General features: G+C 39.1%; 1 protein-coding gene across 7 annotated transcripts in view; it reads left to right on the plus strand.

The window, feature by feature from the left end:
* CD36 (CD36 molecule) overlaps positions 1–9,968 on the plus strand; it is a 36,404-nt gene extending 26,436 nt beyond the window's left edge. For all 7 annotated transcript variants that reach the window (XM_059847438.1, XM_059847433.1, XM_059847439.1 and 4 more), the window contains exons 8-14: positions 1,214–1,283; positions 2,926–3,113; positions 3,949–4,067; positions 5,337–5,410; positions 6,409–6,463; positions 6,662–6,826; positions 7,509–9,968. In XM_059847438.1, coding sequence (XP_059703421.1) covers positions 1,214–1,283; positions 2,926–3,113; positions 3,949–4,067; positions 5,337–5,410; positions 6,409–6,463; positions 6,662–6,826 — 671 coding nt within the window. In that variant the 3' untranslated portion in view covers positions 7,509–9,968. The remainder of the gene's footprint in view (positions 1–1,213; positions 1,284–2,925; positions 3,114–3,948; positions 4,068–5,336; positions 5,411–6,408; positions 6,464–6,661; positions 6,827–7,508) is intronic.
* Positions 9,969–15,385: the final 5,417 nt, after the last annotated feature.

Raw genomic sequence — 15,385 nt, forward strand, 5'->3', positions numbered from 1 at the left:
TTGCTTGTGAGCAAAGATTGCTGCACAGTTCACAAGATCATTCAGTGGGACATTGCTGTATTTGGAGATGCAACAGATTTAAAAACCTTGTAAGTGTGAGAATTGTACTTTATCTTGTAAGCTTTCACTCAAAAGCTCAACAGGTACAGTACAGGAAACTACATAGATAAAAATATAAAACAGTATATTTGAGTGGGGCTGGACAGGGCTCCATGTTTGCCAACCTTACAAGAATGCCAAGATTTAGAAACAGAATGTGTGTTTAGGATGATCTTGAGTGTTTGAAAAAAAAGTGCTTCTGTCAGCAGGGGGCAAGTGGCAGTATGTAATTTAGCCTTCGTGTTCTTGCCAGCTGGATCCAAAGACATCACAGATGCAATTGCAATTTGCAATTGTTTGGTTATGGCTGCTGCCTAAGAAACTAAACAGAAATTGTCGCAAAAACTAACAAATGTACTGGTTAAAGGTTTGTTACAACACCTCAACTGGGAAAATGGCAGAGGCTCCTCTTACATAACTCTGGGTGCTTGCAATGCAGAAATACAAATCTGAATCTCTGCACTCTTTTAGAGCAAGTGGAGAGAAACAACACCAAAGTGCCGCTCCTTTAACTTATTTTGCATTTCTAAAATGGGGAGAGGTGGATTGTGCTCCAAAAGTGGCTTCCTCCTCTCCATTAGTTCTAGAAGGACCTCAGCTTAGAGACCCACGTGAGCAATCTTTAGTGGAAAATGTTTAGCATTGATTATTAAATAGACAGTGTTGAAATCTAAAGCTGTGTTTCTTGTAAGCACTGTTGGAATTGCAGGTGACTCAAGCATCTTCAGGAGGGTTTAGGTCTATAAATCTAGGTGCATAAACCTTGAAGCAATGGCAACAGGTTTTTGGCTTCATATTAAGCAGGGTTTATTTGTTTGTTTGTTTTTTTTAATATCCTCTGTTTAAAATGGGCTTGATCATATAGCTTCAAATCTGGGGGCGAAAAAAACCTGCTGCTATGACTTGGCTCACTTTCAAAAACAATTACATGTTATCTGTGAAGTGCCTGTCAATGTGCAATAACTTACATAAACGTTTTCCCACAAATGACTCATATTGTTTACTTTCATCACAGCTTTACAGAAAAGTAACAACTGAGTGTTGAGCTAGAAAAAAATAAATCATGTCTTCTAAGCAGAATTTCTTTCAAGCTCTTGTGTTATTTTATTCACAGATGGAGCATCCTTCCCACCGTTTGTTAAGAAGGACCAGGTACTTCGTTTCTTCTCCTCGGACATCTGCAGGTAGGCTGCTCCCTTCCTGGAGTGTGGGCACAGCCAAGTGTGCCTCTGAGTGCTCTTTGTTTTCAGAGGGGGGCTGCAGTGGCTGTGCTTGGGCTCAGGTCAACCAGGCAGTGCAACATAAGACCTTGCATCTAAAACACAAGTGAAGTTCTGAGTTGTGCCCATGATTCAGAGCCTGATTCTACCACTTTTATGTCAAGTAGCAAGCTAATACAATGCACTTTATTTCAGCCAGTTACAGATGTGTATTCAGGAAAATGTAACATTGTTTGCTGTTAGAGATTTTTAAAAGGCACTGATGGCCACAGGGTTCAAAGTCATGAACTTCTAAGGTCAGGAGCCAGCCTTGTTTGGTCTGAGAAGGCAACAGAAACAGCAGGGTACAGTTAGGTCGGTCTTAGGCATGACGAGAAAATCATTTATGCAGAACAGTGTTTACTGTCATTCAATAAATACTAAAAAATTGTTTTCTCACAGGATATTTTTACCTATTTTATTTTTATATATTTACAAACAAATAAGCCTGCTTAATACATCCCGTGCTGATGACTTTTAAGCCTGCTGCTTCTGCTGGGCTATCCAGCATCCCCAGGTTCTCCACTGAAAGGAATGTTAAAGATTTAAAGTGCATCACAGTGTATTTACTTTGAGAGGTTCAAACACTTTATTTATTTTGCTGCCTGGAAACAGATGCTTCCTTTTAACTAGGTTTAAAGTGGGTCATTTGCTTTGCAGAGTGTTTTTTTTTAAAAAATCAGTGTTTTTGCATGAAATTAAAGGGGTTTTTTTCTGAAGCAATTTTATCCACAAACTGGAAAACATTTCCCAATTCATAGAAAACAGAATTCTATGCAGGGGAGAAATTATAAAATTCTTTGTATTGACTGCACACATAGTTTGAGAGATCCCTCCAGCCATTTAATTTTCACGATTCATGAACAGCAAAGGACAATAAGAATTTTCAAAGGTCCTGAAGAAGCAGGGTCAGGAAAAATTGTTCTGTCCATGTTGCAAAACCCTTCTTTTGTTTGGCCGCCTTACGAAGAGTTGGTGTCCTGGTTACATTACTGTGTAGCAACCATACCTCTGTATCAGCTGATACTGAATTAGCAAAAAGAAGCTTAAGAAGTTTTCTGATTCATATGCAACAGAATAAGGTTATATGCAAGATGCTATCTGCATCATAAAGTTTAGATTAAAGTCAGCAAAAAACTATATCAGAGATGCTTTATATGGATAAGCATCTCTACTGTAGTCCAGAAACTTTCAAAAACCTCATAGTGACTGCTGGTGTAGCTGTGTGTAGAGAAAAGGAATCTCAATAAATTTGTTAGTTTTGTCTATATTGCTTACCATTAGTATTTGAAGTTTTGTCTTTTGTTTTGTGTATTTTCATGTTCACCACTGAGCTTGTACATCCTTTAGTGAAGGTGTGGGATATTCTCCATCACAGAGAAACACCCCTACAATTGAACAGTAGGGGTGAACAGTGTGCCAGGAGCCCGGACACTGGGTCCGTGGAAGGTGGGGGGGTTGTTTATTTTAGGAGAGAGGCTGCTGGAGGGAACCTTCAGGAGCATTGCCACGAATTTAGACTTTTAATCCAAAAGGCTGAAACACATTTCTCCTCTTTTGTGTTCAGATCCATCTATGGAGTTTTCCACAGCGAGCAGGTTGTGAAGGGAATCACACTGTACCGTTTCGTAGTTCCTCGCGAAGCATTTGCAGCTCCAGAGGAAGTCCCAGACAATTATTGCTTCTGCACAGATCTAGAAATATCACAGAACTGCACCGTAGCCGGAGTCCTGGACATCAGTGCCTGCAAAGCAAGTATGGTGGTGACACAGTACTGCCACACAAGCCCTTTAACTGGGGACAAGACCCTTGTCCTGTAGCTGGGGTGTTACTCTGATATCCAGGATCTTTGTCTGGATTTTTCCACAGGTTGCTTGTGAGACCCCTCACATTTCTGCAGCCTCACAGCCTAAAATGAGGACTGTGATTTTTCTGTATTTTGCATAGTGCTGTGCAAAGTTGGGATGCCATGGATTGTGTACTGAAACTGCAGGAGTGTGTGTAGAGAAAGGAAAGGAAGGGCACTGTGTAAAAGCCAGAGATAGTTCAGCACCTTGTGTCTGAGGCAATTCACACACATGGCAGGGGTTGGTATGTCCACAGTTGTATGTAGGTACACAGACAATACTGGCTCAGTGTGGTGTTGGTACAATAAATATTTACTGAGTCTGCATTTTGTGCAGAGTGAACTGTGAGAGATCCCTTCAGGCTCAAACAAGATCAGGAAGGTGGGCAGGGACAGTGACAGCCATGTCCTCAGCCCAGGCTGAAACTGGCAGCACTGCCAGCTCCACAATGGAGACACAAGACAAGCAGGATTTGTAATTGCAGTTTATTTCATTATACAAATTTTCCTCATGAGAGCAAATAAATCACAAAAATGCTCAGATTTTGGCATTTTTTTGGTTTGGGTTGGGGCTTTTTGATTTTTTTTTTTTTTTGGGTGGTGAGGCTAGACTATTACATTTTTATCAGGATTGTATGTCTATATAGCAAAACTGTGTTTAGAAAATGACCTGTGAAGATGAGTGCCAAAGTAAGGCTTAATGATTCAAGAGAGTTTCTTTGTTTGTTTGTTTGTTTTTAATAGAAAGACCAGTATATATCTCTCTTCCTCACTTTCTTCATGCAAGTGATTCTGTATTGAATAGCGTGGAAGGCCTGAGCCCAAATGAAGAGGAGCATGAGACATATCTAGACATAGAGCCTGTAAGTTCAAGTATTTAATACTTGCACCTTGGGAAACTTGCAATGTTTAAGTTTAATAGTAGCAGAGTGTGCCTTTTACCAGAGGGACAAGCAGAAGATGCAATATCTTCATGCTTGCTTTTCCTAGGTCTGCTCTCCAAGTGGTATGGTTTCAGCAGGGGAAATTTAGAGCAGAACTTTATTTCACTCTGACCTTCAAAGTTTAGAAAATCTGTTTTGATTTTTACTTGTTGGGAACATGGGATTGAATAGATTCTGCAAACTGTGGAGTATATTGTAGCTTTTATATGATCTTAGGTACTTTCAGAAAATTATATTCTTTGAAACTTCTGTTTCCTCTACAATTAGTTTTTTAAAAAAATCTATGGCTATTTTTTGGATCATTACTATCGCAATTGAAACTAAATAAACGTAGATGAGTTTATTTTGTATTGCTAGAATTGTGAAGAGTCTGATTTAAATAGACTTAATTTAAATCTTTGTGACTTAAATTGTCCAGCAGATCTCCCAAACAGAATGAATTTATTTTGACTTCTTGAAAATTTACCTCTATTTCTGTCTCAGCGATTCAGATCTTTAAGTGTACTTACCAAAGTTTTCTGAATTGTATGACGAACTCAAAAATTCCAAAATTCTATCTTGGTCATACTTTGAATGAAAAAGTAAAATAATAATTTCTCACTAAAATTTGACAATTAAGATATGCAACTTCAATGAGGAGAAATGAAGTTAAATCTTTGTTTCACCTTATTTGAAATAGAGACATCAACCAGATTTTCCTAAATATTACACAAATTTTTCAAGAATCACAGCCTTTTTTTGTGAAAGACAGAGAGTAGAAGAAAGATATGAAGAAAATATTTGACCTTTGTATACATCTGTTTGTCCTGATATGAAAGGTTTGTTTTCAGCCCTATGAAAGTTTAATATCCTTCATTTTGAAAAAGAAAAATGAGCTGATTTTTGGTGGAAAAAACCCTCTGAGACATATCTTTACACAAAATATGCCATGACTGATTTAGCTGTTTTTAAATTTGTCTTCAGGTTTAAATGCAAATTACAAATTAACTATGGTAAAGCCACAAAATTAGAACTTCTATGAGAAATAAGAAACCCTTGGAAACATTCCCATTTCATAAAAATTAATCCTTCAAAACATAAGAATAAAATAATCCCAAAGTTCTTTTTGACACAGTCCATATATAGACTTTGGCATCTAATTAACAAATTTAAACTAATGTCTTGTTGGATGTTTTTCACTGTTTTTAGGTGACTGGTTTTACACTACGATTTGCAAAAAGGCTGCAAGTAAACCTCCTTGTGAGGCCTTCAACAAGAATTGAGTAAGTGCTACTTCTTTATTTTATTTTTAAAGATTTTTTTAAGTGGGCTGATTGGTCTATGAGAGCATCAGTAGAAATGTGTTGGAAAAGAAGGAATAAAAATACTTCCCCAAAGCTTGTTGAGTATAAATCTTCCTAAGCAGGACACTGCCCAGGTATTTTAACACACATTTTATCTCCCTACAGAAGCTTGCAAGGCAAAATTTTCTTAAAAATATCATTTTTATAAAACCCAAATGGGGCCATGAGGATGAACAAAAAGACAAACTCTATTTTCTGTAATAAATCCAATGAGAAAGATAATTAATGTATTCCCTTTCACTAGATGGTTCTATCACAAGGGTAAATGTGTCTCTAGTTGTTTGGTTTTTTTCCTCTTCATTGGCCCAAATGTACACGGATAAACATCTTGTACATATGATGGATAATCATCCTGTACCTATGAACACCACACAGATCTTTATCCCTCTCTGTGTCTGACTGCCCATATACAGAAGATTAGACAGGAAATCATGGTTGACCAATGTCACCCTGATTTTTTAAGATTTCCTAAGCCTTCTGATGTTGACATTTTTGTAGCGAACTTTCTTACACTCTTTCTGTAAACAACTCATTGTTTTGCACTCTTTTATGGAGGAGGAGAAATTTGATAGACTGTTGGTTTGTCTAGTGGCACTGTCACCCTCCAATCCACTGTCACTTTTGGAAATCTATAAATGTTGGAGTCAGAAATTAAACTTCCCTTTTTTCTTCACCTTGAGAACAGCGGTGTGCACTTGTGTTCTTTCGTGTCCTATAGTGAAAGCCCAACGTGTAAATTGGCTGCTATTAATTGTAGTTTTGGTTTGGTTTGGTTTTTTTTTCCACCCCAAAAGTATATTTAAAAGGCACATCGGAAAAACAGAAATATAGTTAGGGAAGAAAAAAAATGTTTAAGTAGAGAGTAGGCTTATGTAGCAAACTGAAAGTAACATGCTATACTTTTTTTCTCATTTCAGGCCTTTAAAAAAAGTTAAAAAGCCATATGTGTTCCCTATTCTTTGGCTAAATGAGGTTAGTATCTTTTATGTCTATTAATATTCTCTGATTTGAAACAAACAAAGAAAAAAATCCACCTGGCTTTTTCACTCCTTGTGGCCTGAAACTGGGTAATAAAACTCATTCTGTGATTTGCACCACACCAAGAGTATATTCAGTAAGTGAGGTCTTACATATGTACCTTTCACTGATGTTTTTCTTGCACTGTTTCAGTCTGCTGTTATTGGGGATGAGAAAGCAGAAATGTTCAGAGGTAAAATCTCCGGTCGGCTCCAGCTGCTGAGCACGCTGCAGATGGCATTGATGATTGGAGGCTCTGTGCTGTTCCTGGCCTTCATGGGGTCCTATTTCATATGCAGGTCAAAGAAATTAAAATAAGTAAGTAAGCCTTTAACAGCTCAGTCCTCAGCAGTGACCTTCCCTCAGGGTTTCAAGAGTACAGAATCATTACCTGTTTCGCTGTTCTTATGTTTTACATGTTAGAAAATCCAGTAGTTGTTCTGTAGAAAATCATCCAGGTAATTGGCCTAATATTTTCAAGTTCTCTTCCCATCCTAAATCATTCAGGATGCTTTTAACTCAGGGGAGGTCATCGGGAACTTCATCACAAGAGCAACATTTTTGTTTGCCGTGAGTTCTTTAAAATTGACATTTTGTCCAGCACTGCTAAACTGCTGTCGTGTCCTCCAGTACCTTCCTGAGAGGCCACATAGCTGCAGATTGCTGTGCTCTCCCAGGACACCTCCCTGTCTGAGGTTCAGAGAACCCACTGTAAATGACACTCTCTATGGAGTGCTGGTTTCTCACTTTTTTCTCTCAGTGGTGCATCACTCTGTTAGTCTGACATACCTAGCTCACACAGGCAAAATACTCCCACCAGGGCAGGCTGACCAAGTGGTGTATTGATGTGCTCATACCTGGGGAAGCAAACACATTTTTGGAGTTATTTAAAAAAGTGCAGAGACATTAACATTATGGTGGAATGTATGGTGTACTAAAGTATTCTTAAGCTGAAGACTTACCTCACCATATGCTGAATTCTGATTTTATTTCACAACAGGTGAAAAGACTTCAGTGGCAGTCAATGTTTAATTGAAATTTCAGCTAAGCAGCTTGTTAAAATTCAGAGACAAAAGGTATGATTCAAGGCACAGTCAATCCATGTGCCATGGAATTCAACATGTTTTTCCATTTTGAGAAGACCAGCTTGCTAACCCAAATAAGCTGATGTTTTCGAAGGTCCACATTTCTGACATCACTAAAGAGGCCACTGTGGAAACTACACTATCAAAAGACTCTATTTGGAACTTGTTATACATTTTAACTTGCAGCCATGCAGACTGAAGTTGAGGTGCAGTTGGATTTTAGTCCACCTTCTGCCATTTATGCAACTTGCTACTCATTTTCTTCCGGATTTGCAAGAAAACAAAAGCCGCTTGCTGATGTTCCACCTCTGAGCACAGGCTGGGAATGACAACACTTTGGAGCTCATGCTGTGCTCTAGCTGCTCATTGCAATATTTCTCTCTGTTCCTTCAAGGAATGGAAACTGCTGCAATAGTACTGCTCTCTGTCCTCTATTCAGGGATGTGAATTGCATTGAATGTGAAGTTTATTATGTAAAGTTACTAACTGCAATACATGAAGTTTATAAAAGACTTACTAAAACACGTGGTTCATACCTTTTATATGGAGATGGCCCATAGATACACCACAGTCATCCATATGCTGATGGAGCTCATCAGCATTTGGCTCTACAGCTGTTTATTAATCTGAACCACTCCCTAACTCCCAACCTGCTCCACTGCTCTTCCTGTTGTCTCCTGTGAGCTTTTATTTCTGGCTCTTGTTTGAACAGCCTCTGCACTGCCCTAAGCCCACTTGGCCTGAGGCCTCCCTTGGAGAATGATCTGATATGTCACCTGACAGGCCAAGATAAAATATTCCAAAATGCTTCAGAGACAAGAAAGACCAAGACAATGATTTTTGATCAAACATCAGAGAGTTCCTCTTGCTATAGAAGCATGTAAATGAAAACAGGTAGCCCCAATTACTTGCTGATAAACCACCTGCCACAAGGAAATTTGTGCAACCATTGCACAAATGAGGTGCATCAGCTTGTAGACAGGTAGCAAACACTGACATCTCTATAAATATTTGACTTTTTCCTTTGATCTGAATGCTGTATTTTATTCTGAGAGTAAATGGGGCAAATACAGAGTGTTGCTGGGTCTCTTTCCATGGATTTAATAAATTCAAAACAAGAGCCTAGGTTCAGCATTTTCTAAGATTTCTTTTTGGATCGTTTATCCCCTTATTTAAGAGCTGCAAAGAAAAAGGGAAATTGAACATGGCCAGCCTCTCATATCCTGCTATTTGGAAACAATGCTACAATGGACTTTAAACCAGAAAGTTGCTAATAAAGTACAATGTCTTTGGCTGGGTATCTTTAGTTAGGTGTTCTTACCTTTGGAAATAAAGGGAAAATCCAACTGACTATAATGCTGGTGTTTTATTCCATTGTTCCTCATGGACAAAGTTTTGTAGCTATCAGTAAAGCTGATGAGTCACAGAAATCCCAAGACATTATTCTTGAAGGTGAGGTCTGTGAGGTACATGGCTGCACTCTCCTTCCAGCTGTGAGCTGGAGCTGCCAGCTACCAGGGCAGCTGGTGTGACACTGGAGGGAAGGACTGCTCTCAGCCCATGTGTTACTGATTACTTATGGTGCTGGCTAGTCAATGAAAAACACCTTTTTCTCATATTCACATCATTGCTGGTGTCATATGTGATGCTCTGTTCCCATATTAGCCTGGGGACAATTTGACACAACTGAAGCCATCCCTAGTGTCCTATGGACTGGTCAAAAAAGTATGGGGACAGCTGAAGTCATTAACTCACATCTCCTCTGAGATAAACACAGCTCTGCTGTGGTTCAAGATCTGACACCAACTTTCTATAATAAAAAGTCTTTTGTGTCAGGATCCAACATGAAAGAAACGACAGAAGTTCTCCTGTAGTTTTTGATATGCCATCATTTCAACTTCATTTGAAATGCTAGCATATCAAAAACTATATCAAATATTAGCATGTTTGACTTAAGTACATTGTGAGTAAGTTAGTGTTTGCTTTATCAGTGTTATTTAGTGCTGTGTGCTGCTCCAGCAGAAGTGATCCAGCAAGTTGGGCCATGATTTTAAATGTCTCAGGGCCAAATTTTATGTGGTTTGTCCATATGTATAATCTTATTGATCTCAATGCAGGTTTGGGCCTTTAAGCTATGTCCAGCACCTAGACTGCACTTGAATTGTAATTTTTAGTTACTTCATCCAAAGCATCAGTTACAGGTATTGTTAATTCATGATACTAAGGTAATGTTAGGTATTTACATTTGTTCAAACAGTGCAGGGTAAACTTTCATTAGAAATATAAATGAAAATACAAGTAAAATAAAGCTCAAATATTTTTTCTGATATCCTTATGTTTAATTGTAAATAAAGCCTTCTGTGTTGAATAATTAAGTTCTTGTGTCTCTTTTCTTGGTATTTTGGGGTATGTTTTCTTTTTCTAGAAAACTACTTTTGGAAATTGATGAATAACTGAGGCTATTGTGGCATTCACATTCTCTGAACAGAGAGAGATAATTCTCTCTCTCCAGTTTTTTCCTAGAGAAGCACAGAAAGAAGAAAAACAATTCTTATCTTTACTTGCTGCATCTGTTGTTTTGCACATATAGAACCTGTTGGGAAGATTGTTTACCTGAACTGAGTGCTTAATTGGACTCTGGTGATGATTGTTTATATTAATTGGCCTGTTGGATCAAAGCTGTGTCCTGGCTGTCAGCAGACAGTCACGAGTTTTCTTCAGCATGTAATTTAGTATAGTATCTCTTTAATACAGAATAGTATCATGTAATAAAGTATTGTTTAATAAAGCAATTGTTCAACCTTCTGAATCAATGGAGTCAGATGCCAATCATTCCCTGCATCAGGGGCTCCCTGCATTTCCTATAGCCTATGGCTAACCTTGTTAAATCATTTTGCCCAGGCACACTGCAGCTTCCTAGAAGGCCATGTTGCTGCAGGATACATTAGAAATATCAGTGATCAGAGAAATTGGAAATATTAGAAATATCCCTGTTGGTCAGAACCAGTGCTAATAACACCAATGTTGTGCATTTGATCCCCATGTGGGCAAAAGATTCAATGATCCTTGTGGATCCTTTCCATCTCAGTATATTCTGATTCTGTGATTTATGTTCTGGATGACAAAAAGGAGAAGACTTGGTGGTACAAGGTAAGCACCTGCACATCTAAAGTGAAGCAATTCTAAAGCAATCCCAGGAATCCAAGCCCAGAGAGAGGCCTGTTTTCAAATCCCTTGAGCTGGACCTGTTGGCAGGATGGGGTTAGCACATCCATGTGCACATCACAACACCATTTCCTGGCCCTGCTGGCCCAGCAGGTTGGGTGTCAGGCAAGACTGGCTATGCCCATTCCTCACGTTCCCCACCCACCCCAGGTCCTTATGTGTGATAATTGCTTGTGAAAGTCAGATCTGACCAAAGATCTAACAGCCCACACACTTACACCCCAGAGCAGGTGTGCCAGCTCTTGATCTCTAATTGTAATTATGCATTCAAAGCATGTGTTAAAACCTGTTCCTCCCACCTAGCCTACCACTGTCTGTTAAGGCAATACAAACATGCTACTAACTGTGAAAAAGAAAGAAAATTAATGCCTTCTGTGTTCTTTTAACTGTGAAAGTAGGGAAGGACTTGTTTTATTCACAGGTCTACACATCGGCAGAATAAAGAAATAAATTTAATAACTAATAAAATATGCTTACAGCTCCTTTTTTTTTTCTCAGTAGCCATATAAAAACAGAAACCAGAAAGACGAATTACTAGCACATACCAGATGCAAACTGCATTTATTAATAAATTCTATTCACTTTCCATTCTCTGTTCCCTCTTTGTCTATCAGTTGGCCCTGATGCTCGGTGGTTTCACCCTCTCCCAGCAGTACACGAAGCAGGAAGGGATTTACAGCCCACCCGGGCAGCTCCAGGCTGGGACCTTTTTTACTTCTGTTTTGTGAGAAGAGAAACCAAATGCTTTGCAGCAGGCGCCACCCAAAGGACATCCAGGTTTTCACAAGTTCTCTTGCTTCACCTCAGCACAGGCAGTCAAAATCATTCTGGCTATAATGAGGTTTTGCTGCCTCTGCGAGTTAACATCACCAGATAAAATTACAACACTTTTAAAGCAGTACAACAAAAAGTCCATCATATGTGTCTGCTAGATTACAGATTGTTGAAGGCAGCTCTAAGACAGATTTTAAAGACCATTAATATTCTGTATTACTGGTATTAATAAATTAATATTCTGTATTAATGGTAAGACCAGGGTTTCCTTTAAGTTATATGAACTGCTGTTTTTACAAAATACATGGTTGACATAAGTAAACCCACCCCAAGTTTCCAGGACTCTACTTCTTGCCCAGCATCCTTTGTGTAGCACCAAGGACGTGTGGACAAATCAGGAATTACACAGAGCTCTGTGTGTGCTCTTTCATGTGACTTAGATTTGCAATTTTAACTTTACCAGATCTATGTGTAGGATTGGGAAAGTCAAATTTTTGCCCTTACTTTGCCCCCATAATTTTTTCCAACTGGAAAGCCTCCATGTGAATATTTCTGAAGTAAAATTTCTTGATTGTTACTTTCATGATAGGAGCTAAACCCAGCAGCAGAAGGTAAAAGCCTGCTGGAGCTGCAGGTACTCTTGGGTACAGACACTTCCCGTGTTTTTACCAGACATGTGGAAGCATTTCCTTTTCCATGCATTCACTCCACAGGTGTAACTACCTTTATGCTGGTCAAACACTGGGTCTGTTTCGAGAAATCAGAAGTTATCACTACAAGGAAAGCACCCCCTCCACAAACACACACTGTGTTGTGGTGGCAGCTACATTTTATTCTGCAGTCTCGACAAGCTCAGCCTGGTTGTCTTCAGCAGGAGAAAATGGAGGGCACTGTTGACATTCACAGAGTCACTCTGACAGAAAACAAGGAGAAAAAGGTTACCAGAAGCCACTAATTATTTCCATTTTTCCTATGAGTAGTGGGAATGCATTAAGAAAGCACTTCTGGCAAGGCATGTACTTTAATTCTATGACATGTCAGTGCAGTTAAGAGCTTAATTCAGGAAATCTATTCCAGTAGACATCTAATCTTCCAGGCAGCAGACAAAGACTTCCCTGGCACCCAGGAGCATCACCTGCTTTGCTGAATGGATGTACATGCATGTCATCTTGGTACAGTCCTGAACAAGTCTAATAGACTTACACAATTTTTCTAGCAGTAAGAATAAGTTAATGGCCAGAGGTATAAACCAGAATGTGGAATATGTGCATTCCAAAAGCTCCTATTCTGATGTGAATCCATTTGGATTACACTAATTTGGATGCAGAATATGCTATGATTGAGGTTATTCCTTCACATGAAGCTAAAGTCCCAGAGGAAGATGATTTTTAATCCACAAAGATTAAGGGGATTTTAGCTCTGTTTGAATACTGGTTAAGAGTTAGAGGACTCTTTCTGCTAGTTTTAATTCTTACTGTGTTAGAATCAGAAGCAGTCAAAAACCTAGAGCCAGAAACTCTGATCTCCCTTTCTATCCTGGTGCAGAACCTCTTAACACAAGTGCTAAATGCATCATCTCCTCAAGGAAGGAGGAAGGAGGATCAGTTTTTGGAGTTTAAATGATCAACTTAGAACACCAGATTTTATGAATCCAGATGAAAACCCATATTTTACCCTTTTTTTTCACCTGAATTCCTTTCTGCAGCCAAGCACTCCTTAGGCATTGGAGAACCAACTATGAAAACATTTAAGTACTTCTGTTTTAGGCTGCTTTCACCCTAAAGCTGGTATTATGTCTGGAATACCTGAGTGAAGAGGCTGGTGGGTCCTGAAATTTTACACAAAAATAAAGAAAGGCGAATATACACAGATGGTTTAGCACGGCAATGCCTCGTGCTGCTGTGAAAACTTTAAAGGGTGTATTTAACTCAAACTCATCAGGTAAAAGGGTCCTGCCAGCCTTATTCACAGCTTCAGGAACATGAATGGTCAGCAGCCCTAGCTGTGCTGGTAGAGGCTAGACCACACCACATCAAAGCCTCCCAGATAGCAAAGGAAAGCCATTATTCCATAATGTCTAATATCTCATTATTCACTAAAACCTGAAATTTGGATCTTATTAACATTCTCACAAAGGATTGAGATAGAACAAACAGTTATCTGAGTTTAAATAATTTCTGAATGTTTCTACCTTGAATTAGCACATTTGACTTTGTATTTCAGTCCCTCTAATGCTGCACACAGAGGAGACCATTTAGGCAACTACCTCTGATCAATCAGACCTGACTGAGACCTGTTATATAGTTTTATGAGTGCTTAAATTTTTGACAAGGGGTTAAATTCACCTATTTGGTCATCAACTCTAGAAGAGCAGACGTTCTCAGGATTGCACAAAGGATGATGAAATTTGTTTACAGGCAATATGTGTTTATTTTCATGTATTATATGAAATATGTATTTTTGGTGTCCATAGCTCATGGTATACAGAAAGTGTAACAGCAACTCTTCCAAAAACAAAACCCAAATAAGTGGTGGGATTACAAGAAATGATAGATCTCCCTTCAGATGAATATCCTTTTAAGGACATCTTTTCCAGTAAAGCATTGCCTGTAATACTATTTTTAATTTGCCTAAAATACTATTTTCCAAGTAACTGCTGTTATATGTTATCTTGCTATTGTGCCATTGTGCTAAAAGAGCTGGCTGAGATGTGCTTCAGTTTGGAACAGATTTTGCAGCTCTAATTGGTTGCTGAGTGTGTGTGTGTGTGTGTGTGTGTGTGTGTGTGTGTGTGTGTGTGTGCATTACTGGGAAATGCTAATTGTCTATTTCAGAAGCTCACCTACTTGTGTTCTACCTTCTCCCTAATATATGTCTTTAAATTGCAAAGTAGGAATGAAATGCAGAGGTAGGGAAGAATGAAGGGCATCTCACATGGTGATGAGAATGACTTGTGACAAAACCCACCTGGACAGCCATATCAGCAATTCTTGAGTACTCCCTTGCAAAGTAATGAGGATGGCAGCACTCTAGAAGTGCTGGAAGACTAGGATAGGGAGAATAGCTGCAGATGTAGGTAGGGATCTGCAGGCTGATAACTATAAAGTGAAAGGCAGGGTGAAGAGCTCCAGTAGAAGAACTAGAAAGCCTTGGGCACTGCACAGGTTGGGACACCATGAACCTTGTATCACTGGTGAGTTTGGAGCCCACCAGCCCCAAACTGCTCACAACTGACACTCTACCAGCTGTGGGTGTGTGCCTAACGTGCAAACCATCCAGGGAAAGCAGGAATGCTCAGAACAGTCTAAGCTGCCTATCAATATAAATGCAATATATCTCAGGACATATTTTTTATTAGTATCTAGTTTAGGAAGTCATGTTTCTCCCACTGAGTTCATATCATACCGCCTGTCACTCACATGTCCTGTGAGAAGTCTTGCTGGGTAACTTTGTAATCTTTTTCTATACCTGCATTTTAAGGACTGGGCTTTTTAACACAATTATTGAGCTGAGAGCCAGGCAGAAAGAGGGGTCATGAGTGCAGGAGGCCACAAAAATCATGCAGGAGGTTAGTCACTGAGACTATTTTGGCAGAGTCCCTCTGAGAAAACTGGCCCAGTCCTCCCTTGATGAGCAGCTAAGTTATATTATTCACTGGTATGGGAGCATGAATTTAAAATTTTAATCCTTTCCTGCTCTTTATTCACACCTTAGCCCGTTTATGGTACTTCCCATAAACCTTTTTCTAAGCAGAAGAAATGAAATGCAAGAATACCCAACTAAATAATTCAGG

Source organism: Haemorhous mexicanus, chromosome 5, assembly GCF_027477595.1.
Source record: "Haemorhous mexicanus isolate bHaeMex1 chromosome 5, bHaeMex1.pri, whole genome shotgun sequence".
NCBI classification, from domain to species: Eukaryota; Metazoa; Chordata; class Aves; order Passeriformes; family Fringillidae; genus Haemorhous; species Haemorhous mexicanus.